This window comes from Chiloscyllium plagiosum, chromosome 28 (genome assembly GCF_004010195.1).
Source record: "Chiloscyllium plagiosum isolate BGI_BamShark_2017 chromosome 28, ASM401019v2, whole genome shotgun sequence".
Taxonomy (NCBI): domain Eukaryota; kingdom Metazoa; phylum Chordata; class Chondrichthyes; order Orectolobiformes; family Hemiscylliidae; genus Chiloscyllium; species Chiloscyllium plagiosum.
The window spans coordinates 38,310,230-38,335,715 of record NC_057737.1 but is presented as its reverse complement, the minus strand read 5'-3'; the positions used below and the strand labels follow the sequence as shown (position 1 = coordinate 38,335,715).

General features: G+C 39.4%; 1 protein-coding gene across 3 annotated transcripts in view; it reads right to left on the bottom strand.

The window, feature by feature from the left end:
• tmem132e (transmembrane protein 132E) overlaps positions 1 to 25,486 on the bottom strand; it is a 713,836-nt gene that overhangs the window by 129,572 nt on the left and 558,778 nt on the right. For all 3 annotated transcript variants that reach the window (XM_043718710.1, XM_043718709.1, XM_043718711.1), the window contains one exon: positions 5,776 to 5,981. In XM_043718710.1, the coding sequence (XP_043574645.1) occupies positions 5,776 to 5,981 (206 nt within the window). The remainder of the gene's footprint in view (positions 1 to 5,775; positions 5,982 to 25,486) is intronic.

Genomic DNA, 25,486 nt, shown 5'->3' with positions numbered 1-25,486 from the left:
AACCACTGTGAAGACAGGAATTTTGAACATATAATTGTGTGGTTGGAGCAAGAATATAGGGGATGCTTTAGGGAAGGTGGGATCTGTACGGGCCAGACAGATTACCCTCAACAGCTTTGGGACCAATGTTCTCAGGAGTAGTTTGCTAGTACTGTGAAGGCTTAAACTAACCTGGAAGGGAATTGCTCACCAGTTTGCTGAATTAGAAGAATTAAACAAAGTGTGAAAAGGACTGAAAGTGGCAGATAGTTGTAGACCATGGAATAATAAGGTATTAGGTGGGGTCAGACGAAGAGGGAATACAATAAAGTTCAAATGGGGTTGCAGTACAATAAATACACAAAGGCTGGTCAATAAATTTGTTTGAAAACAATTATATTGGACATGATGTAGTGGTAATAATGAAGACATTGCTCAAAAAAACAGTCGAACTGGAAACTAAATAATTCAGGATAAAAATTGTTCAGGAAATGCAAATAATCAAAGAATGGAGGAGGAATGACAGAATAAATTAGGGAGGCTACTACTGTGAGAGAAATAGAGAGAGACCATGTAGTGGAGTGATGAGTACAAAATCTATTTGGTTTGAGTTACAAAACATTAGAGGTACCATTACACTACTGGGTGCATTCTATAGAATACTAAATGTACAAAAGATATATAGGAGCAAAGTTTTGGAGATCATAGCATAATGACAATAGGGATTGTCAATTATCCTAATATAGGTTTGGAAAGTAATCGTGTAAAGGGAAAAGATGGTTCAAAGTTTTTGAAGTGTGTTCATGAGCATATTCTTGATCAGTATGTTTCTGGCTTGATGATGAAGGTGCCATTGCTGAATCTAGTTCTGGGGACGAAGTGGTCAGGTGGAGCATTTGTAGGTCAGGCAGCAAACGGAAACATGATGATACATTGCTAATATTAGCTAGCATAAATGGGCGGAGAGCAATCAAGAGTAAGAATACTTAATTGGAGGACTGCCAGTTTCATAGAATGAGAAAATCACTGTCTGAGTAAAGTAGGATCAAAGATTGAAAGGCAAAACTGTAAGAAAGCAATGAGCTGCTTTTGAAGAGATAGTTCGACTACATTTAAGATACATTTGCACAAAGATAGTTTGGATACACATGACGTATATTTGCACTCGAAGAAAGTGTAGGGTAACTAAAGCCAGAACTCACTTAAATCATGAAAATGATTGAGGAGTAATTTAAGGGAGAGAAAGGACCCATAAGACTGACGTCAGGTTGATAATACCAGGCTACGTTTGAAACTTTCAAGGCAAAGTGATGGTGGGGAGAACAAAGAATATTAGAAGATACTGGCAGCTAACATAACAAGTAATCCAAACCTTCTAATAAGCATATACACAGTAAAACAGTAGTAACAGGAGAGATGAACTGGAGAGGGCCATTCAGCAAACAAAAGGAAGACCTATAGCTGGAGGCAGAGAGTTTGGCAGAGGACTGAATGAGTACTTGCATCCAACTTCACCCAGAAGAAGATTGTTCGAAATTGCCAATTAAAGAGAAGATATTAAAGTTCTGAATAGCCTAAAAATTGATAACGGTGAAGAATTTGAAAGGCTGGCTATACTTACAATTAATGACTCACCAAGGGTGAAATTAGATGCATCAAGGTTGCTTTTGAAACTAAGGATAGAAATTGCAAAAGTACTGTCCATAAACTTCTAAACCTTCTAAGATGCAGTGCAGACACAGAGGACTAAAGAATGACAATTGTTACACCCTCATTCAAAAAGGAGTGTTAGGATATGCTGAACAGCAAAAGTCAGATAATGGCAAGAAATGTTTTAGAAGGATTAATCTGGGACAATAAAACAGTCATTTAGAGAAGTACAGATTAATTAAATTATTTCAATTGATGAATTAGAGATAGCTGTACATATTTGACCAACTTGATTGACTTTTTTGATTGGCTAATAAAAAATGTTGATAGGAATAATGCATTTAATGTGCTGTACATGGACTTGCAAATGGCACTTGGTGAGTGGATACAATGGCACTTGGATACAAAGTTGACTAAGTGACAGAGAAAGTGGTGGTGACAGTTGATTTTTTGAATTGGAGGAAGGTGTAAAGGAATGTTCACCTGCAGGTTGGTACCCGGGCTATAGCATTTTCTGGATATATCTTAATGACCTTGTTCTGTGTGTACAGGGCAGAATTTTGAAACATACAGATGTCATAAAATTTAGAAGTATTTTGAATTTAAAAAGTATAATGATTGATTGCAAAAGCACATATGTGGGCTAGTAAAGTATGATGTATGACAAATGTAAATTACTGCAGAATAATATAAAATTATACATTTTGGGAGGAACAATGTGGAGAGATAATATAAACAAAAAGATATAATTCTCAAAAATAGCAGGAACAAAGAGACTTGCGTTTTTATGCATAAAATATTTAATTGGTAGGGCAGGTTGAGAAAGTGGTGCAAAAAGCATAGCAGATCCTGTGTTCTATAAACAGAGAAGCAAGAAAATCATGATGAACCTTTTTAAAACGTGGTTTGGCCTCATTAGATATTTTGTCCAATTCTAGGAAACACTAGAAACCATACAAAGGTTTCAGAGGGGATGTTGAAAAGATTCAAGAACAATGTTTCCAGGAATAAGAAAGTTGTGTGGACAAATTGTAGAAGTTAGAATTGTTCTCATTAGAGCAGGGGAAATTGAGGAGATTTGTTAGAAGTATTCATGAGAGGTCTAGAGACAGTAGATAAAGGGAACCTGTTCCCATTGGTGGCAGAATCAAGAATCAGAAGATATAAATTTGAAATGACTAGCAAAAGGGTCAAAGGTGACATGAAGGAAAACTTTTTACATATTGAGTGGTAAAGAACTATTTGAAAGGATGGTGGAGGCAAATCAAAATGGAATGACAGCTGGGAGAGAGTCCTCCAAAACCTGTAATTAGAGAAACATCCCCAATTGGAAACCCTTGGAAAACAGGAAGCTGACAAAAACAATCTCAAAGAAAACCACAGGCAACAGTAGAAATGAGCAAAGACTGGAATAATATCAGTGACTGAGCAATGAATAATGCAACAAAATAAAGCTACACAGGTGAATATAACATTCCCTTTTAAGAATAGTATGTTCATTATGCCTGAAGGAATTTTCAAATCAGTGCTAGTTGAAAATGAATGATTCCGGGCATTTCTGGTACTGAGTACTGAGCATGCAAAATGATGGCAACACTTTCAATCTTTCTGAATATTTTATAAGCCTTATTCAGGAAATACAAGACCCAAAAAAACATAAACAGGAACAGACAATTTGGCCCCTCAAGCCTGCTCCATCATTCTAAACTATGACGGCTGATCCTATATTCCTCACATCCACTCTCCTGCTCTTTCCCCATAATCCTTGATCCCCCTACTGATTAAGAAAGTATCTATCTTAGTCTTAAATATACACAAAGAGTCTGCTCCCACAGCTATCTGTGGGAATTCCTAAAACGCACAATCCTCTGAGAGAAGAAAATCCTCCTCAGTCTTAAATTGGCACCTCTTCTTTCTGAGATTCTGCCCTCTGGTCCGAAACTCTTCCGAAGGGGAAAACATCTTTTCAGCATTTGCTTATGAAAAGTACAAATTCCCTCTGCTGGGCCATTAACTCGCTGCAGAATTGTGTGCTTCAGAAAACAATCAGACCTATGCCCTGCTCTCTACTCTGATCCAGATGGATCAGATCTATATTTTTAAATCTATACAAAGTTACAAATTAGTAGACTATTCAGTTCCTCGAGCCTGCTTCACCATTGAATAAGATCATGGCTGATACAACTGCGTTCCAAATTCCACATTTGCATCCATCTCTGGTAACCTAACAACTATCCATCTACTTCTGCCTTAAAAATACTCAACCACCTTACTTCCACTGCTTTCTGATGCAGAAAGTTTAAACTCACACACCCCTCAAGAGAAAGAAATTCACTTCATGTCTGGCGTAAAAGGGTGACCCCCAATTTTAAAATGGATCTCCTAGTTCTGACTCACCCACAAGAGAAAGCATTCATTCTGCATCCACCTTGTCCAGGCAATTCAGGATCTTATAAACTTTAATTAAATCGCTATTCACTTTTCTGAATTTTGACAACTCACAAAAGCAGGTATCAATCTAATAAACCACCTCAGAACTGCGCTCAATGCACTTACATCCTACCTTAAATAAGGAAACTATTTTTTGAGACATGTTCTCACTAATACCCTGTTTAACTGAAAATGATGTTCTTTTATTTATGTTCAATTTCTTTCAGAATAAAAGCTAGCATCACATTAACCTTCCTGATTATGTGCCATACCTGCTGCTAATCTTTTGTGAGACATGCATCAGAACATCTATGTCCCTTTGCACCTCAGAATTCTGCAGTCGCTCTTCATTTAAGTAAACACTGTATTTTTCATTTTCCTGTCACAGCAAACAACTTCACATTTCCCACATTATGCTCTCATCCACTAGATCTTTGCCCATTCACTTAACCTATCTATATTGATCTGCTTCCTTGTTATGTCATCTTCACAACATACTTTCCTACCTATTTTTCTGTCACCTGCAAATTTAGCCATCATGCCTTCAAATGCTTCATTTAAGTTATAAATTATAAAATGTTGAGGGATTAGCAAAGAAGGCCCTACAGCACCACACTTTTCCCATCCTGTCAATCTCAAACTACATACTGACTGCTTACTGCTAACCAATCTTCTATCTATGCTCGTATGTTGTCATCAGCTCTGACTTTAATGTGGAACCTTGCCAAGTACCTTCTGGAAATCCAAATTCACTACATCAACAGACTCCTTTTTATCCACAACATATTTTGATTCTTTAAAGAATTCCAACAAGTCAATTAATTAATAAGCCAGTGATCTTTTGTCAGGGTGAACCAGCCACTTTGTGCCGACTGAAAACCAATGGAAGCTTCTATAGAATGAAAATCAGAAGCAGCACAGAAGGATGATCATTACAAACATTATCTCCGCGGATCCTGTGAACAGAGACGACTGAACTGTTTTCCAGTTTCTCCCTTCCCTAAAAATCCACATTTTGTCCTGTCTATGCTTGTCTGTGTGTATCTAAGGGGGACGTTTATACGAAGCTAGAGTTTTAGTAAGTAGAATTATATGAAGACAGCTCATAATTATTTACTTTTGACGACAGCCTATTTACCTGTTATAAAAAAATCATTCTTGTTAAGTATAAATACCTGGTCTGTGATTTCTGTCAACTTGTTGAAAAGACAGAAAAATTGAAGAAGGCCGCTTCTTTTTAAAAGTCTTTAAAGTGGACATGATCTTCAGTAAGCTATCCCAGTGAGGTGTAACAGAGTACGAAAACATTCAAATTGCAACTTTTATCTAGTTGTTTTGCCTTATACAGAGGAACCTCGATTATCCAGCATTTGATTATCCAAATATTGGATTATGCGGCAAGATCGCAAGGTCCCGATGCTTGGCTAAACAGTGTTAGCTGGCATTCGATTATCTGGAATTCGATAAACTGAACAAAATACTTCCTGCCTGTGTCCTTCGGATAATTGAGGTTCCTCTGTAATTTGAACATCAATGTTGCCCCAGTATTGTTAAAACAGTGAATTTTAAAGGTTCTGAACTGCAAATCTGGTATTTATTTGTCACCGGAGTTCTTACTAAGGGTATATAATCAATAAGATTTTCTCTGGACAATTAAATCATTGAGAGATAACTCTGTATTTTACAATAAAATGAAGATTGATTCATGCTTCTCACCTTCTATCAGGGAGGATTGGCACTCTCCATCCTTTCACTTGACTTAATTTGCCATCCGACAATTCAATCTGCAGAGGAAGTTTTGGTACCCAAACTGTCAGCTCCAGTGGGGCACTCAAGTGCTCATAGTTGAAAATAATCCGGGCATTCATTGAGCCTCGAGATTCCTTGCCACTCACAAACACATAATCACAACCTTTGGAGACCTGTGGGAATACCAAAATGTTTGAATTAATTGAATTTCTCAGGACAAAAAGTTTTGGACCTTCACTAAATTACAGTCCTGAAGAATCCAAGAATCAATCATAACATAGAGAACTTAAAGTCTCATAACAGTTCACAATTATGTCTGGTCAGATACAACCAATAATTTTAAAACTGATGAGGAAAACATTGATGTAAACCTCCTACATTCTTACAAATTCCAAATGTTCAAATGTTTTGTAGAAAGATAAAATTCGAGCAAATCACAGGTCATTCAAACAAGATATGTAACATTTAAACAAATCACACTAAACCTGTCAATACAAGTGATATGCAGCAAGGAAATAGGTCATTCAGACAGGGCAGTCTACCCCAGTGAATTGGAGAATTCAAAAACTTTAAGTCTTACCTTTACTAATTTAGAAAATTAAAATAACCTGAATAATCTAGTGTGTAAGCTTGACTAATTTCACAGTCATATAAGAAAAACAACTTTTATTAGAATGAAAGAACTGCATTTCACAATATGTCTAACTGAACCAATAGATCATAGCTTCTGCTGTGAAATGCTCCAAATAGTAGCTTGTTTAAGGACAGAAAGAGGACGTTCATTTATAATGCACTAATAGCTATAAGACTTAAAAAGCTACAAACCATTACAATGTTGCAATATCTGTATAAAAAGTTCCTTCAGACTGTTAATGATGTGGAAAGTATAGGAATCCTAAGTCGAAGAAATATTAACATTTGTGTAAAGACTAATCCATCCAACAATGTATCTTGCTAAAATATGAAGCATGCAACAGTTTTATATCTAAAACGCAAAACAACAGTCTGCACCCCTCCTTCCCATACCAACACAACCTCCCCAGATTCACTAGTTGTTCCATCTGATTTGCAGCAGTTTGAAACAGGTGCAAAAGCTGTGTAGGCAGTCTCATTGAGGGGTTGAATTTACAACTGGCACTAATCTCGTATGATTGCTTAACACTCTTGTGCCAAATTCCTTTTGGTGGTATTTAATGCTGGGGAGAACCTGCTTGAAATATTTAAGTCAAGTAACAATAATGTTGGATTTTGTAATTGCAAAAGAGATAATCTCAGAACTCAAAAATTAAAATCACATTGTGTAGAAGATGGGAACACGGGATCTGCTACAATGAGGGCACCAGGCCTCAATTACATAGGACAAAACCTTGTATCTTCTGAAACACTTGAAGTAACATCGTGAGAGATTTACTGGTAGTAGGACTTAAGCTTTTTATGCTGATTTGCACTTGAAACTGAAAACATGTCAAGTCTCTGTCACAAGGGCTTCTGCCTGACTTAACTGTAAAATTTATAAAACAGCAGCATTTGTTGATTGAACAAATACTGGTTTAACTTAGTAGAATGTGAAAGAATTACCAAAAAAGAAAATAAAGTATAGAGCAACCTCCATATCCGTGGACCCAGTTTCCACAGTTTCAGTTTGTGCAGTTTATTGTGGCCTGAACATGTTACAGAGAACCTTCCAGAACCAGGGAGCGGGGGCTGCCGGGAAGGTAAATTTCCCATTTAAATGAATGGGTTCACTACTATCCGCAGTTTCCGGCTTCTGTGGTAAGTCTTGGAACATATCCCCGTGGGTACGGGGGGACGACTTTACTTCCAACCTCCATTAACCCTGTATGGAGCTATAGCGGCTGAGGGAGGTATTTAAAAGTGAATGGGTCAAACAGGCTAGTAATAGAGTGATCAATAGAACAGGTTAAAATGCTATCTTAGGACATAAGATATAGGAGCAGAATTAGTCCATTCGGCCCATCGAGTCTGCTCAGCCATTCGATCATGGCTGATGAGTTTCACAACCCCATTCTCTTGCCTTTTCCCATAACCTTTGATCCCCTTACATCTACAGAATATTCAATTTTTTACAATGCAGTTGAAAGGATTCAACATAGATTCATTTCTGCTCCTCACTCATACAGCAATTTTATGCCCCTCCCCTGCTTCCAATCTTGTCCAAAGTGATTTCAATTTATGACTTTGCCATGCAGTAACCAATTATGCCTCTCCTTCCATCACTCTCCATGAAATTTTCAGCAGGTCTATGTTTACTAATAAAGATTACCTTCAGATCAGAAAATCAACATAACAACACATAATAATAAGCATCTCAGATGCGAAAGGCACAGAATTACTGTATGTATGTTGGATGTACAAGCAAAACTTGTCAGAAAAAAGTTAGAGCTTGTCTATTCTAGTACAGGTTTGACAACATGATGTGGCTTAATGACAGTCAAACAATCTCTCTGGCATTGGAAATCATATTTTATAATTTAGGTGTCTCATTCCATTAGATTTTTAACATTGATGAATATTTAAAATATATGGAAAATTAAATAACTTTATCTTCCCTCTTTCTTTTATCATTCTTACTATGGTCTTTCCTTACGTTTTTTTTTGTACACATTTGACATAGAATTAATTATTCTGACACTTCCTGGTTCACATTTGTGTCCCTCAATTGTTCTATCTAATCAGTTAAAGAGATACAAAATATTTTACGTTGTTCATAATTGTGCTATGTTGACAGTAGAATTGTTATGGCGAAATGGCATTTTAATCATAACAAATTCTAGTGTAAAATCCCATAGAAAGTCTATGAGCAAGTGTAATTGTAATGAATGGCAGGCACCATATGTTCACTGCATGATGCAAAGTTCCTCGTTTTACAGAACAGCATATCCTCCAATTTATCATAGGGAAATGTCACATGAGATCTGTTAGTTTATCCTGCATTTTATTTACTTAGACAATTTGTTGCTCAATAAAAAATTACAATATCATAAACATACAAAATGTATTTACGTAACAAATGTCACAGCCAATTTACTTTTATAAAATATATGATAAATTTATTTACATTGTATTAAGTGCAATATTTTTGAAGCTTTACATATTCAAGTTGGCTTATGAGAAACCTAGTACTTTAGATTTTATGGTTTGCTATATTACCTCACTTTAATTTTTTTTATATTTTGCATCCTCTACGGAACTCTGTTGACTAGTCAACTATAAAGATAAAATGGGCTATGTTTGTAATTTGCAATTTTTAAGCATTGTGGCTGCATCAGCAAGGTTTGTGACATGATTCAAACATTTCTGCTGAAGATCTGTACAGCGATGTGTCCTCGGACTTTCTGTGTAAAACCATGTTGAAAGTTCCCCTGATACCTTGAGCAATAATCATGAGGGGCATGGATAGAGTAAATAGACAGGGTGGGGGAGTTGAGAACTAGAGGGAATAGGTTTACGGTGAGAGGGGAAAGATTTAAAAAGGGCAACTTGTTCACGAATGAGCTGCATGGAAGTGATGGAGGCTTGTACAATTACATTTAAAAGGGTATATGAATAGGAACGGTTTCGAGGGATATGGGCCAAGTGCTGGAAAATGGGACTAGATTAATTTAGGATATCTAGTTGGTATGGACAAGTTGGATTGAAGGGTTTGTTTCCGTGCTGTGCATCTGTATGAAGCTATGACTCTAGTACAATATTGGGGTGCTCTGGAGGGTTGGATCACAGGAATCCTGGGGGAGCTGGCAAATTGGATACACAATTGGCTTGATGGTAGGAAGCAGAGGGTAATAGTGGAAGGATGCTTATTGGACTGGAGACCTGTGACTTGTGGTGTAACAAACAGTCCATTGCTGTTTGTTATCTATTCCAATGATTTGGATGAGAATGTACAAGGCATGATTGGTAAGTTTGCAGATGACAATAAAATAGGCGGTATCGTGGACAATGAGGAGGGTTATCAGAAATTGCAGCAGGACCTTGATCGGTTGGCAAATGGGTTGAGAAATGGCAAATGGAGTTTAATATAGTTAAGTGTGAGGTCTTGCATTTTGTAAAGTCAAATCAAGGTAGGAATTTCATGGTGAATGGTAGAGCCTGAAGGAGTGTAGTGGAACAGAGGGACATTGGAGTTCAGGTGCACAGTTCTCTGAAAGTGGAGTCACAGGTAGCCAGGGCAGTGAAGAAGGCTTTTGGCACACTGGCCTTCATCAGTCAGAGCACTGAGTATAGAAGATGGGAAGTCATGTTGCAGTTGTACAGGACGTTTGCAAGGTCACACTTGTAGTACTGTGATCAGTTTTGGTCACCTTGCTATAGGAAGCATGTTATTAAACTGGAAAGAGTGCTAAAGAAATTTACAAGGTTGTTGCCAGGACCCAAGGGTCTGATTTACAGGGAGAGGTTGGACAAGGGAGGACCTTTTTCTTTAGAGTGTAGAAGACTGAGTGGGGACCTTATAGAAGTGTATAAAATCATGAGAGATATGAATGGAGTGAATACACTCAGTCTTCTTTTGGGGAATCGAGGACTAAAGGGCATCAGTTTAAGGTTAGTGGGGAAAGAATAAAAGTGAACCTGAGGGGCAATGTTTTTACATAGAGGTTGATACGCATATAGAATGAGCTGCCAGCAGAAGTTGTTGAGGTGGGTACACTAACAAAATTTAAAAGGCATTTGGATAAATACACGGACAGAAAAGGTATATAAGGATTTGGGCAAAGTGCAGGGAAATGGGGTTAGAGTGGACAGACATTTTGGTCGGCATGGACCAGTTTAGGCCGAAGGGCCTGTCTCTGTGCTATACGACTCTAAGACTCTTAAGTGGTCAGCACTGTTGTCTCACACTGTCAGGGACCTGAGTTCAATTCCAGCCTTGGGTGACTGTCTGTGTGGAGTTTGCAGATTAGGTTAGATTCCCTACAGTGTGGAAACAGGCCTTTCGCCCAACCGGTCCACACCAAACCGGAACCCACCCAGACCCATTTGCCTCTGACTAATGCACCGAACGCCACAGGAAATTTAGCATGGCCAATTCACCTGACCTGTACATCTTTGGACTGTGGGAGGAAACCGGAGGACCCAGAGGAAACCCATGCAGAAACGGGGAGAATATGTAAACAGTTGCCCGAGGCTGGAATCGAACCTGGGACCCTGGTGCTGTGAGGTTAGGTAGATTGGCCATGCTAAATTGCCCATAGTGTCCTGAAATATGCAGGCTAGGGGGACTTGTCATGGAAAATACAGAGTTACAGAGATAGGATAGGGGAGGTGGGTCTGGGTGGGATGCTCTTTGGTGGTCCGGTATGGACTCAATGGGCCAAATGGCCTACTTCCACACTGTAGAGATTCTGATAAAGTTCAGAAAGCTCAAGGCTTCATTTTTGATCCATCCAGAATTAATTGATCTCAACAAAGGCAGTGAATGGGGCAGATACAACTAGTCTTGTATATGCTAAAGGCTCATGAGTTTCAATGAAACTACTAATTTCGGTAATTTGACCACGAGGTCTTATATGCAGCTTTTACCCTAAAAGTAATTCAGTGAAAATAAATATTGAAAATGCCTTAGTGAGCTTTCCTGGAGCATTTACCTAATATGTTGGTAATGTTTTATAACCTGAAAAATTAATACCTCCAGAAGAAATGCTGTATCATTTCCCCTTGACGATTATACTCGTCTCTTAGAGATCAAATCAGTTTATTAATATATATCAATGAGAGTTGGTCTGGTCCTTTCCCTGCATTAAGAAGAATATTCATATGAGATGTACTTATAGTTGTAGAATTAATATTACAGAACAGTTATGGTGCAGAAGGATGCCATTCGGCATATGAAGTTTGCACTGGTTCTATTTGCTGGTTTCAATTTCCTGCCATTTTCCCATATCCCAGGCCAGTTCAATCCAAATAATCATCTAATGCTCTCTTGAATGCCTCAATTAAACCTGACTCCACCAAATTTCCAAGCAGTATATTCTATACACGAACGACATCATTACTGTTTCATTTGCACATCACTTTAAATGCCCTCTTGGTCTTTCTTCTAGTAAATGCCGGAACAGCCTCTCTCTATCCACTCAAATCAACCCACAGAGTTTTAAAAACTATGAAATCTCCATTCAACCATTTGCTATCTAAAGAGAACAGTGACAAATTCTTCAATCTATCCTTATAACTGAAATTTCTCATTTCTAGAACTATTCTTGTAAAGTAGTAGGGAAATTTCATGATTGACCTTTTTTTTAGTTAGAATCACACAATCAAAGTATATTCATTAATTAATGTAATTAAATTAATTTGTTGTGAAACTACTCATTTGTAATTGACATAGATTAGTACTTGAGAGGCGACCTTATAGAGGTTTACAAAATTATGAGGGGCATGGATAGGATAAATAGACAAAGTCTTTTCCCTGGGGTCAGGGAGTCCAGAACTAGAGGGCATAGGTTTAGGGTGAGAGAGGAAAGATAAAAAAGAGACCTAAGGGGCAACTTTTTCACGCAGAGGGTGGTACGTGTATGGAATGAGCTGCCAGAGGATGTGGTGGAGGCTGGTACAATTGCAACATTTAAGAACGCATTTGGATGGTTATATGAATAGGAAGGATTTGGAGGGATATGGGCCAGGCGCTGGCAGGTGGGACTAGATTGGGTTGGGATATCTGGTCGGCATGGACGGGTTGGACCGAAGGGTCTGTTTCCATGCTGTACATCTCCATGACTCTATGACTCCAAATATAGCATTGGATTGCGGACAGATTCAAAATATAAAATAATGTTTTGAAGGTACAGACAGGTTGAAGGGCCTCTGTTAATCTCATTCCCTTTTCATGATAATGAGGTGTAGTGGACCATCTACAGCAGCAGAATCGTAATCTAACAGAATCTGCAACATTATGGCTCATCATACACCTCACACAGGCCATGGGATCAATGGAAGGTTTAGTACAGCATGCCAGGAGCAGAACCAGGCATACTTAAAAATGAGGTGACAACCAGATGATTCTACCAAATACTACTACTTGCATGCTAAACAGCATCAGCAGCAAATTGACAGAGCTAAGCAACCCCACAACCATCGGATCAGATCTAAGCTCTGCAGTCCTGCAACATCCAATCATGAAGACTGGTGGATAATTTAACAACTCACTGGAAGAGAAGGGTCCAGAAACAACCCATCCTTAATGTGGCAGAGCCCAACACATCTGTGCAAAAACAAATTCGGAAGCATTCACAGCAATCTTAGCTAGAAGTGCTGCATGAATGATCCATTCCAGTCTCTTCCTATGGTTCCTAGCATTACAGATGACAGTTTTCAGCAAGTTCAGTTCATTCTACCTGATATCAAGAAATGGCTGGAGGTACCAGATACTGCAAAGGCCCTGACAATAAATACTCTGGCAACTGTACTGAAGGCTTGTGCTCCAGAAAATGCTGCTCCCCTAACCAAACTGTTCCAATATAACTTGTTACGAAATGTGCCTTTCAGATTTGTTCTGCCATGCTTCTTTTGAAATCAAGTTTTAAACTTGGAGCTGAGTTATGTGCTCTGAGCCCAGCAATGCCACGAAGCTTTAGTTTTTTTTTAGAAAGCAGGCAATAAAAACAGCATGAATGAATGGGATCACGCTCCAACAGAACCAGGGTTTAAGTTTAGTTTTTAGTAGCTTTTGGGCTTTGGACACTGTCCTACATCTTTCGCAGCCTACAGTAAAGTGCTTGCGTTCTTTCTCTCTCTCTCTCTCTCTCTCTCAGAATTTTCTTTTGATGCTCTTTCCTCCTGGACCAGAGAACTGCATGTGAGACAATCTATTTCATTGAATTTTCCTTTGCGAAAGAAGTGTTTATGGAATGTTCTACACTGAAACAATTGCTGTTTAGCAGTTAAATAATGTATTATTCTGTCAAATTTTCCAACAGAGTTGTTATTCCAATTTGTCTTTCTTAGATTTGTATTTTAGCTATAATGCAAGAATAAAGTGTTCTTTGCTTTAAGCCTGGTAGTTTGACCAATTGAATTGTAAACAGAACATAATGCCTTACATTTGCCCTTAAAAATAAGAAAAGGTTGGGTTCTAGGCTATCTTCTTGATATATGTTGACGGGGTTTGATCTGGTCCATAACAAACCTCAACACTGGCATCTACCCAACAATGTGGAAAATTGTCCAGCTATGTCCTGTACACAAAGAACAGGACAAATCCAACCCACAACTACTGCCCCAGCAGTCTATTCTCAATTATCAGTAATGTTATGGAACGTGGCATCAACAGTGCTATCAAACAGCACCTGGCCAGCAATAGCCTGCTCACTGACATCAGTTTGGAAAACAGAGGGGAACCACCTATACAGCATATTTAAGAAGAACGGATACTCAAAAAATGCAGTGCGCAGATTCCTCAAGAACAAACCACGACAAGCAGACCAAACACAGCCAGAAACCCTAACCACCTTACCATACATCAAAGAAGTTTCAGAAATGACAGCCAGACTACTAAGACCCCTCGGAATCCTAGTAGCACACAAACCCATCAACACTCTCACACAAAAACTAACAAACTTAAAAGACCCAGTACAACCCATGGACAAAACCAATGTCATCTACAAAATTCCATGCAAGGACTGCCACAAACACTACGTAGGACAAACAGGAAGAAGGTTAGCCACCAGGATACGCGAACACCAGTTAGCCACAAAAAGACACGACCCTCTCTCCCTCGTATCCCTACACACGGGTGAAAAAAACCACCAATTCGACTGGGACAACATATCTATCCTGGGACAGGCTAAGCAAAGACATGCCAGAGAATTCCTAGAGGCCTGACACTCCAACCACAACGTCATAAAAAAGCACATAGATCTAGATGCCATCTATCACCCCTCAGAAAACGAACAGGAAATTACATCACCACAAACCCCAGGAACCCCAATCCAGGAGAAAGATATAAATAGAAAGCAGGAGACAACAGCTTCGCTTCACTTGGAGGTCGCTACTGATGATGTTACCGAGCCAGGAATGAAACGTCTGGATATCAAACCTACAGTTCAGCGGGCAAACCTACACCCTAAAGTTTGGTTCCACCAAAGGCTCTCAGCTCCTGACCTCATTAGAGCTTTGGTTCAAACATGTGTTATGGTCCAGGCTAGAACCCCACAATACATTACAAGAAATTTGCCCAGACCCTAACGTAGCTCATTGTTTCAAGCAGGTGTAACACAGATATTCTGAGGGTTGCAGTTGGTCAAACCATTTAGTTTTAACAAAACAGAATTTATTTACAAGATTACCGAATAAAACACAAACAAAAGAGAACTGAATACTGAATAACTGAATCCATCTGAAAACGCAACAGAAAACCAACTTAATGATGCTGTACTTGCAACAATCCCCATAAACACTCCTTGGCACAAAAGGTAAAATCAAACTCAGGGTTTTTATAGGAGAGAAGCCAGACCATCCCACCCTGGCAATGTTTTTCTACAACCTCTACCATCAGGGAGAAGGTACAGAAGTCTGAACACACGCACAAGCCAGTTTCGAAACAGTTTCTACCCTACTGTTGTTTTTGTTTTTGCTGCTATTTACCTATTATTTACTTATCTATGCTACTTAGCTCTGTGATCTGCCTGTATTGCTCACAAGACAAAGCTTTTCACTGTGTCTCGATACACATGACAAATTCAATTTAATTCAATTCAATTCAATCAGCCTGGACCTGCTTCATTGGGGTCCAGCAGGTTTTACAACTCTACTTTTAAAAACCAAACCAAACCAAACCAGAGAAAAGCTGAGCTGGTAGAACTGGCCACTCTCCTTTCATCGTACAAGTATTATTTTAACTTGAAAGCCTTTGCCTGAGGCAGTATCTGTTAGTTATAAACAAATAGGCACTGAAACCCTTCAACCCAAGATTTTTAGGAATCTGTGGCTTTTACGACCTCTCTGAGAAAAAAAAAAGCCAAGGACAGCGTAACCTTGTTAAATGAGCAGCATCATTACATCTCTACACTTAAAAAAAGAATCATCAAAATCCAAAGATGGCTTCATTTTAAAATTGCTGAGGCAGTATCTGTTAGCTAAAAACAAATTGGCCCTGAACCCTTCAACTTCAGACTTTTTGAAGTCTGTGGCTTTTATGACCTCTCTGGAAAAAAAAGCCAAGGATAGCATAATCTTGTTAAAAGAGCAGCATCATCACACCTCGCCCCTTAAAAATGAACCATTAAAATGTAAAGATGGCTTAATTTACAACTCCTTAATCTTAAACTGTTAGTACTCTACAACACACATATACATTACATTGACTATAAACATGGAAATATGCACAACTACATCCTGTTTCAGAGTGTTATATTCCTGCCACTGAACGTCTCTGTTCCTCATTCGAATCTGCGTCAGCAGTCATGTTTTGTCGTCCTGCCACATGCACAATTCTCAAATTGAATGGCTGTAACAACAAGTTCTATCTATACAGTCTGGCATTTTTGTCCTTAAATTTCTCCACAATCTTCAATGGGTTATGATCATTGTATATGATTGTCTCAGATACGTTACTGATAACATAGAACATAGGACATAGAAAAGTACAGCACAGAACAGGCCCTTTGGCCCAAGATGTTGTGCCGAGGTTTAATCCTAATGTAAAAAATAATAACTTAACCTACGCAACCCTCAAATCACTGCTCTCCATGTGCAAAAACATTGAAGTGTTGTAATGTCAACACCAAGCTCAAAGTCTCCTTCTCAACTGTCGAATATTTCTGCTGGCAAATGTTCAATTTCCTGGAGAAATACCTGATCGGTCTTCCTATCGTTTCGTCGTCTTCCTGCAAGAACACAGCACCGACACCCACACCACTTGCATAGATAGCTTTGCATAATTAGGTGTGGCTAATACCGGGGCAGTGGTTAACATAGTTTTCAGCTGTCAAATACCTTTTTGAGAGTGTGTTGCTGGAAAAGCACAGCGGGTCAGACAGCATCGAGGAGCAGGAGTATTCACGTTTCGGGCCAGACCTCATTACCAGGAATGGGCTCCGGCCTGAAACAGCGATTCTCCTGCTCCTCAGATGCTGCCTGACCTGCTGTGCTTTTCCAGCAACATAGTCTCGACTCTGATCTCCAGCATCTGCAGACCTCACTTTCTTCTCCCTGTCAAACGCCTTCTGACAGTCTGCTGTCCACTGAAAGTTCTTGCTTTTCTTCAGCAGTTCAGTCAGTGGAGTAGCCACAGTACTAAAATTTGGTAAAAATTTATGATAAAATTATGAGTACTGCTCTTTTTGTCAATGGTATGGGAAACTCTCCAAATACTTTTGTCTTTGCATCCTGTGGGGCCATTTGTCCTAGTCCAACTACATGGCCCAAGAAGGTGACTTAAGCTTTGGTAAATTCACTTTTCTCCAGGTTTATCACCAAGCCTGCCTTCCAAAGTTGATTGAACAAGTCTGATAAATGTTGCAAATGTTCCTTCCATGTGTGACTAAAAACCACCAAGTTATCTATATATATGATACAATTGGGTAATCCAGCAGTGACCTTATTGGTTAGTCTCTGAATGACCGGCGCATTTTTCATACCAAATGGCATGACTTTAAAAACTGATACAGTCCATTCAGAATTACGAATGTTGAAATTGCCTTTGCTCTTTCTCACAAAAGTACCTGCCAGTATCCTCTGAGCAAGTCCAACTTAGAAATATAAGTTGCTTGTCCCACCTCAACACAGTCTTCCAAATCTTTGTAACTGCATTGACTTTGCTATCGTCCACACATGATTGTTGGGTACCATCTGGTTTTGGCACCATTACTATGGGTGAGTTGTAACTGTAACTCAGTTTGGTAATGTCATCTTGGAGCATGCATTCAATCTCCTTTTGAATCTGTGCCAACTTGAGAGCGTAATGCCTGAAATGATGTTGCTTAATCGGAACAGCATCTCCTACATCTACAGCATGCATAATTAGGTTAGTACGTCCCAGTTTATTTCCACTTCTCTCCCCATGTGATAGTAATAACTCTTTCAGGTCATTTTGATTTTCCACTTCAAGGAACTCAATAATGTATCCCAATTTTTGACAAAATCCTTATTGTTCAATATAATTTAAGGAATGTCCAATTCAGAGTCCTCCGAACTTGACACATGACACACTCTGAGAGGTTTCTTTCCAACTGGAGTCCTTATCAAATAGCTCACCTCACTCAGTTTCCTTCTGACTTGATAAGGTCCATGAACCTTGCTTTTAAAGATCCATCTATCACTGGAAGTAACACTAACATCTTATCCCCAAAAGCAAAATTGCAAGCTTTGATTTCTTGTCTGCTTTCCATTTCATTGTATGCTGTGATACTTTTGTCTAGCCTGCTCTATTTAATTATTTCTGAAAATTTGACACATAGTCCAAATATGTGGTCTCTGAATTCTGACTTAACAGTTTTTCCTTAATCAATTTTAGTGATCCTCTCACTTCATGCCCAAAAACTAATTCATATGAACTGAATTTGGTCGATTCATTTGGTGCATCACTGATCGCAAAAAATACAAATGGAATTCCTTTATCCTAATCATCTGGATAGTCTTGACTAAAAGCCCCCACCATCGTCTTCAATGCCTAATGTCACCTTTCTGGTGCTCTCTGCTCCCTTCTAGATGGTATGCAGTAGATTTGAATTGTGTTATTCCTAAGCCATCTATAATTATGATGCAAAGTTTGACCCTTGACCTTATTGTACCTCTGTGGACAGTACGTATCTAGTACAAAATCTCCAATCCTTTTAGCTGTGATACTGCATAATGGAACGGCCTCTGGAAATCTAGTGGACACATCCACTATTGTTAACAAATACTGATTCCTATTAGTCAACTATCTGATGAAAAAGCAGCGCTCCGAAAGCTGGTGCTTCCAATTAAACCTGGACTACAACCTGGGGTTGTATGATTTTTAACTTTGTACACCCCAGTCCAACACCGGCATGTCCAAATCATCAAAACATTTCAAGAAAGTAGCCCAGACTCTATCTTTGCTAGTTGTTTTACGCAGGTGTAATGCTGATATTCTGGGAGGGATGCAGTTGGTCAAATCATTTAGTTTCAAACAAAACCAAATTTTATTTATAACCGAATAAAACACAAACAAAACAGAACTGAATACTGAATAAGTTAACCTATCTGAAATCGCAACAGATTATACCAACTTAATGATGCTGTTCCAAATACTTGCAACACTCCCCATAAATGCCCTTTGGCACAAAAGATAAAATCAGACCCAAGGTCTTATAGGAGATCAGACTGGACCTGCATCTTTGCATTCAGTAGCTTTTTCAACTCTACTGCTAAAAACCAACCAAACCAGAGAAAAGCTGAGCGAGGAGAACTGGCCACCCCCCTTTCGTTGTACAAGTTTTTTTTAAACTTGAAAGCCTTCTGTCTGAGGCAGTGTCTGTTAGCTATGAACAAATTGGCCATGAAACCCATCAACCCCAGACTTTTCGGAGTCTGTATCTTTAACTTCCTCTCTGAAAAAAAAAGCCAAGAACAGCATACCTTGTTAAAGGAGCAGCATCGTCACACATGGGCAATAGTGCTGAATTTCAGAGGTGGGGTGTCTTAACATCAAGGTTAGCTCTGACTGTGTATGACATCAAGGACCCCTAGCAAAACTGGAATCAATGCGAGTCATTGATTCTCTGCTGGTTGGAGTCATACCTGGCACATAGGAAAACGGCTGTCGTCATTGGGAGTCAGTTATCACAACTCCAAGACTTCTCTGCAGGAACTCCTCAGGGTAGTATCCTCGGCTCAACCACCTTCAGCTGGTTCATCAATTACCTTCTCTCCATCATAAGTTCAGAAGTGGGGATATTGGCAGTTTATTGCACAACATTCAGCACCATTTGAAACATCCAAAATATAGAAGCCATGTTTAAATGCAACAAGATCTGGCCAATATCCAGGTTTGGGCTGACAAGTGGCAAGTAACATTCGCAGAATGTTCTTTCATTATGTTCTTTAATTCATTCTGCACAAAAGCCAGGCAATTACCATCTTTGATAAGACACAATCTAACCACTGCCCCTGAACATTTAATGTGTTACCATCACTGACTCCTCCACTACCTACAAGATGCATTGCAGAAATTCACCAAAGATCCTTAGGTAGTACCAACCGAACCTGTGACCAATTCCATCGAGAAGGATAAAGGCAGCAGATAAATGGGACACCACAACCTATTAGTTTCCCCCCAAAGCCAGGCACCATCCTTGATGGGTCAAAATCCTGAAATTCCCTCCCTAAGGGCATTTGTCGGTCTATCTATAGCACATGGACTTGTAGAAGTTCAAGAAGACAGCTCACTACCACCTTCTCAAGGGCAATGAGGGCTGGGCATAAATACTGGCCAGCCCATGACGTCCACATCCCATGAGTGCATAAAAATAAAAACATGCAGGCTCCAAAGCTAAGTAAGAAAAATGCATACTCACATATATTAATTGACCCTTATCAGAGACAAAGAAAGCAAAAAGGGAGTCACTGAAAAAAGATCATAGCTGTGCACTCATTTTCAAGTAATTATTTTAGAAATGAAGTCATTATTTTTGACAATAGGTGCAGGAGTAGACCAATCGGACCTTTGAGCCAGCACCACCATTCATTATGATCATGGCTGATCATCCACTATAAGTATCCTGTTCCTGCCTTATCCCCATAACCCTTGATTCCACTATCTCTAAGAGTTCTATCCATTTCTTTCAGGAAAGTATCCAGAGACATGGCCTCCACTGCCTTCTGGGGCAGAGCATTCCATATATCCACTACTCTCTGGGTGAAGAAGTTTCTCTTCAACTCTATTTTAAATGGCCTACCCCTTATTTTTAAACTGTGTCCTCTGGTTCTGGACTCACCCATCAGCGGAAACATGCTTCCTGCCTCCAGAGTGTCCAATCCATTAATAATTTTATACGTCTCACTCAGATCCCCTCTCATCCTTCTAAACTCAAGTGTATACAAACCCAGTTGTTTCCACCTTCCAACATATGATAGTCCTGCCATTCCAGGAATTGACCTTGTGAACCTTGGCTGCACTCCCTCAATAGCTAGAATGTCCTTCCTCAAATATGGAGACCAAAAGTGCACACAATACTCCAGGTACGGTCTCACCAGGGCCCTGTACAGCTGCAGGAGGACCTCTTTGCTCCTATACTCAATTACTCTTGTTATGAAGGCCAGCATGTCATTAGTTCTCTTCAATGCCTGCTGTACCTGCATGCTTGCTTTCATTGACTGATGTACAAGAACACCTAGATCTTGTTGTACTTCCACTTTACCTAACTTGACTCCATTTAGATAGTAATCTGCCTTCCTGTTCTTGCTACCAAAGTGGATAACCACACACTTATCCACATTGAACTGCATCTACCATGCATCTGTCCACTCACCTAGCCTGTCCAAGTCACCCTGTATTCTCATAACATTCTCCTCACATTTCACCCTTCCACCCAGGGTGTCATCAGCAAATTTGCTAATATTACTTTTAATGCCTTCATCTATATCACTGATGTATATTGTAAACAGTTACGGGCCCAGCACCGAACCTTGTGGACCCCACTGGTCACCGGCTGCCATTCTGAAAGGGACCCGTTTATCACGACTCTTTGCTTCCTGTCAGCCAGTCAATTTTCAATCCAAGTCAGTACTTTGCCCCCAATACCATGTGCCCGAAATTTGCTCACTAATCTCCTATGTGGAACCTTATCAAAGGTTTTCTGGAAGTCCAGATACATTACATCCAATGGCCATCCCTTGTCCATCTTCATAGTTACATCCTCAAAAAATTCCAGAAGATTAGTCAAGCATTTGTGGTAAACTTAATTTTTTGACTAAACATATCCTTCGTATTAGAGTTCACTTCGTAACCACATATTTTTAAGTTTGTAATTGGAAGATCTTGTAGACTTTCATCATTCAAGACTGTGTATTGAAGAATACAATACTTCACTCTTTTTACTTGTATAAGAATTTGTTTAGATTTGTACTATGCATTTTGATTGCATTAGTTTTTACAGTATAGATGCAATAAGCAACTTTTTACATGATACCTATTGGTTCTTAAAAAAATTCCAGTCATTCAAACATCATAAAGACAAAGAAACCCATTACTAACTGGCTTCTAAGAAAGAATGAAAAGACAGTGATAAGTACCTGATTTTTTTTTAGTCCATAGAATCCCTCCAGAGTCCACACAGACACCCCCAAAGAGCATCCCACCCAAATCTATCCCCCTATCATATCCCTGTAACCCTGCATTCCCCATGGCTAACGCACCTAACCTACACAACACTGAACACAATGGGTAATAAGCATGGCCAATCCACATAACCTGCACATCTTTGGGCTGTGGGAGGAAACCGGAGCACCCATCAGAAACCCACGCAGACATGATGACAGCGTGCAAACATCACATAGACAATTGCCTGGGGATGGAATCCAAACCCGGGTCCCTAGCGCTGTGAGGCAGCTGTGCTAACCACTGAGCCACCGTGTTGCCCCTTAACTTGATTGAATTTGTGTTCTTACAAACCCATCTACATTTTCTGTTTCCTCATTTTCCAAACTGTGAGTGAACTCCAGGGTCAAAAACTGGTGTAGCAATGGGAGGCCACTAGCTGCGAAACAAATACAACACAACCCAATGGCCGAAGGCTTCTCTGTCATACTCCTTCACCTCCAAACCCATCCCCATACAAACAGAGATTCAGGCAAATGCGTAGGAAATCCACTACTTTTAAGTTCCCCTCTGATGATGGGAACTTCATTAAGTGAGAATTTCACCTTGAGCTTAAATGTATCAATCGTTGCATCCTGACTGCATATACCTCCATTTTCTAAAACAAAGAGGTAACAAACATTGCAAACTACACCCTTATCTTAGTAAAAAGTCATAAGGAGAGAATAAACAGACCATAACGAAGAGGATGGGCACATAGATAAGAACCAGTCAGGAGACAGTGGGAGGTGACATCAATCACTATCCATCACCCTTTGTAGCTAATTACAGATTGATCATGCATTCCTTTAACAAATTAGCAATAAGCTTTGCCTCACCAGAATATAAAGATGTAAGTATAGAGTCACAAAATCATGCAGCATGGAAACAGACCCTTCGGTCCAACCAGTCCATGCCGACCATGTTCCCAAACTAAACTAGTCCCACCTACCTGCGGTTGGCTCATCTCCCTCCAAACCTTTCCTATTCACAAACTTATCCAAATGTCTTTTAAACGTAATGACTGTACCTGCATTCACCATTTTCTCTGGCAGCTCATTTGACACATGAACCAATCTCCAAGTAAAAAATGTTGTCCCTCATGACCTTTTTAAATCTTCCTCCTCTCACCTTAAAAATACGCTACCATGTGGCATTTTGAATCCGGCTACACTAGGGAAAAGACTCATGTCATTCACCTTATCAATGACCCTCAATATTTCAATAAGGTCACCCCTCAACGTCCTATGCTCCAGTGAAATGTGTCAGTCTTCATTCCTGGCAACATCCTGGTAGATGCTTTCTGAATCCTCTCCAGTTTAATAATATCCTTCCTGTAACAGGGCGACTAGACTGCACAAAGTACTCCAGAAGAGGCCTCACCAATGCTCTGTACAACCTCAGAATGACGTCCTAATTCCTGTTTTCAAAGTCAGGGCAATGAAGGCAAGCATGTTAAACGTCTTCTTAACCACTATATATATCTGTGATGCAAATTTCAAAGAATTATGTAACTTGAACCCTTAGGTCTCTCTGTTCTACAACACTACCCAGGGCCTGACTACTAATTGTGTAAGTCCTGCCCTTGTTTGTATTACCAAAATGCAATACCTCACATTTGTCTGAATTAAACTTCATCTACCACTCCTCTGCCCATTGACTTAATTGATCAAGATCTTTTTGCAATCTTAGACAACCTTCTTCATCAACTACTATACCACTAATCTTGGAATTATCTGCAAACTTACTAATTATTCCATGGCTTGGAAAGTATTAATAACCAGCCACTTTCTAGATCTTACTACAATCTTTGCCTACAACTGATGTCTGATTTGTTGAGTCTTTTCCAAATTTTCTACTGTTATTTCAGTAAAGCCATAACAAACGACTGGGATTTAGCCATGTAACTAACAGGAATAAATTAAAGTTGAAGGCTTTCTGGGAGAATTAAACAATTAGCAAAGTGTCTCAAGGTAAATTAGCAATGGAGCAAAGGAAATGTCGCTTGAAATCAAAGAGACATGAGAGATCACAAAAGGCATGGTGAACATGGCAAATTTTGAAGCAGATTTTGAAAGTGGAGAGAGAACTAGAAAGTCAAAATAATTGATGAAGGAAACTTCACAGTAGAGTGGCAAAATGACTAAAAGCTCTACCACAAATGATACAGGAGAACCTCCGATTGTAGCAAGGTAGATAATCAATAATATAAGTATGACGTAAAGCTGAGGTTTTTGTTAAAGCAGAGTAGAGCAAGGCCAGGGGTATTTTGAAGAGGACACAGATATTTTTGAACTGAATAAAGAGGAAGATTGAGGGTGTAGAGAAACTTAGAGAGGAGACTTCAGTAATTAGGAACTAATTGGGTGAATGCATGCCTGCCATTTAAAAGTGGGGTGGAAAAGATGAGTCAGAGTAGGTTTCTAGGGCTAGGAGGGGTTGCTGATAGTTGTAGGGCCATGAAGAAATTTCAAGACTAGGACAAGAATTTTGAGATACTGGAGGAATTGAAGGTAGCATACATCTAATTTGGTTCTAAGTTGTATTGATTTGTGTCGCTGTGGACTTTTTGGACCAAAAATGGTCTGTTTCCAGACTGTAGGGATTCAATGATTTGATCTATGATCCAAGAGGAGGCCCACTCTGTCAGGGCAGCCTCTGCTATATATTTTTTTAAAGGTGGGTGGCACAGTGGCTAGCATTGCTGTTTCACAGCACCAGGGATCCGGGTGACTGTCTGTGTGGAGTTTACACATTTCTCCCCATGTCTGCGTGGGTTTCCTCTGGGTGTTCTGGTTTCCTCCCATAATCCAAAGACATCCAGGTTAGATGAAGTGGCCATGCTAAATAGCACATAATGTTTAGGGATGTGTGGGTTAGGTGCATTAGTCAAGTAGAGTAATAGGGTAGAGGACTAGGTCTGGATGGATTAGTCTTCGGAGGGTTGATGTAGATTTGTTGGGCCAAAGTGGCCTATTTCCACATTGTAGGGATTCTATGATTTGAACTATGATTTTCTAATTTCAACTCGGCAGAGGCTAAAGTACACAATTGCACTGAATGCCACCTTGATCACTATCTAGTGAACATATTGGAAAGTAGGTTTGAGGTCGAATGGGGACAGGACTGATCTTGGACAGTATGTCGTCCATATTCAAAAGCCTGTCAGTACTCATTATTCAGGATCAAAGTGAAAGAGGGTCACTTGGACCAGAACTGAGTGTAGAAATAGAGTAGAAATTTATTGTCATGGGTACTTTTACATGAAAAATACAGTGAAAGGTTGATAAGCTGCCATATCACAATGCTATATTAATGACAGAACCCATACATAATAATGAAAAAAAAGTAAGATTAGAACCAAGTTCATTATAGTTCAGTTAACGGCTCTTGGGATTGAGG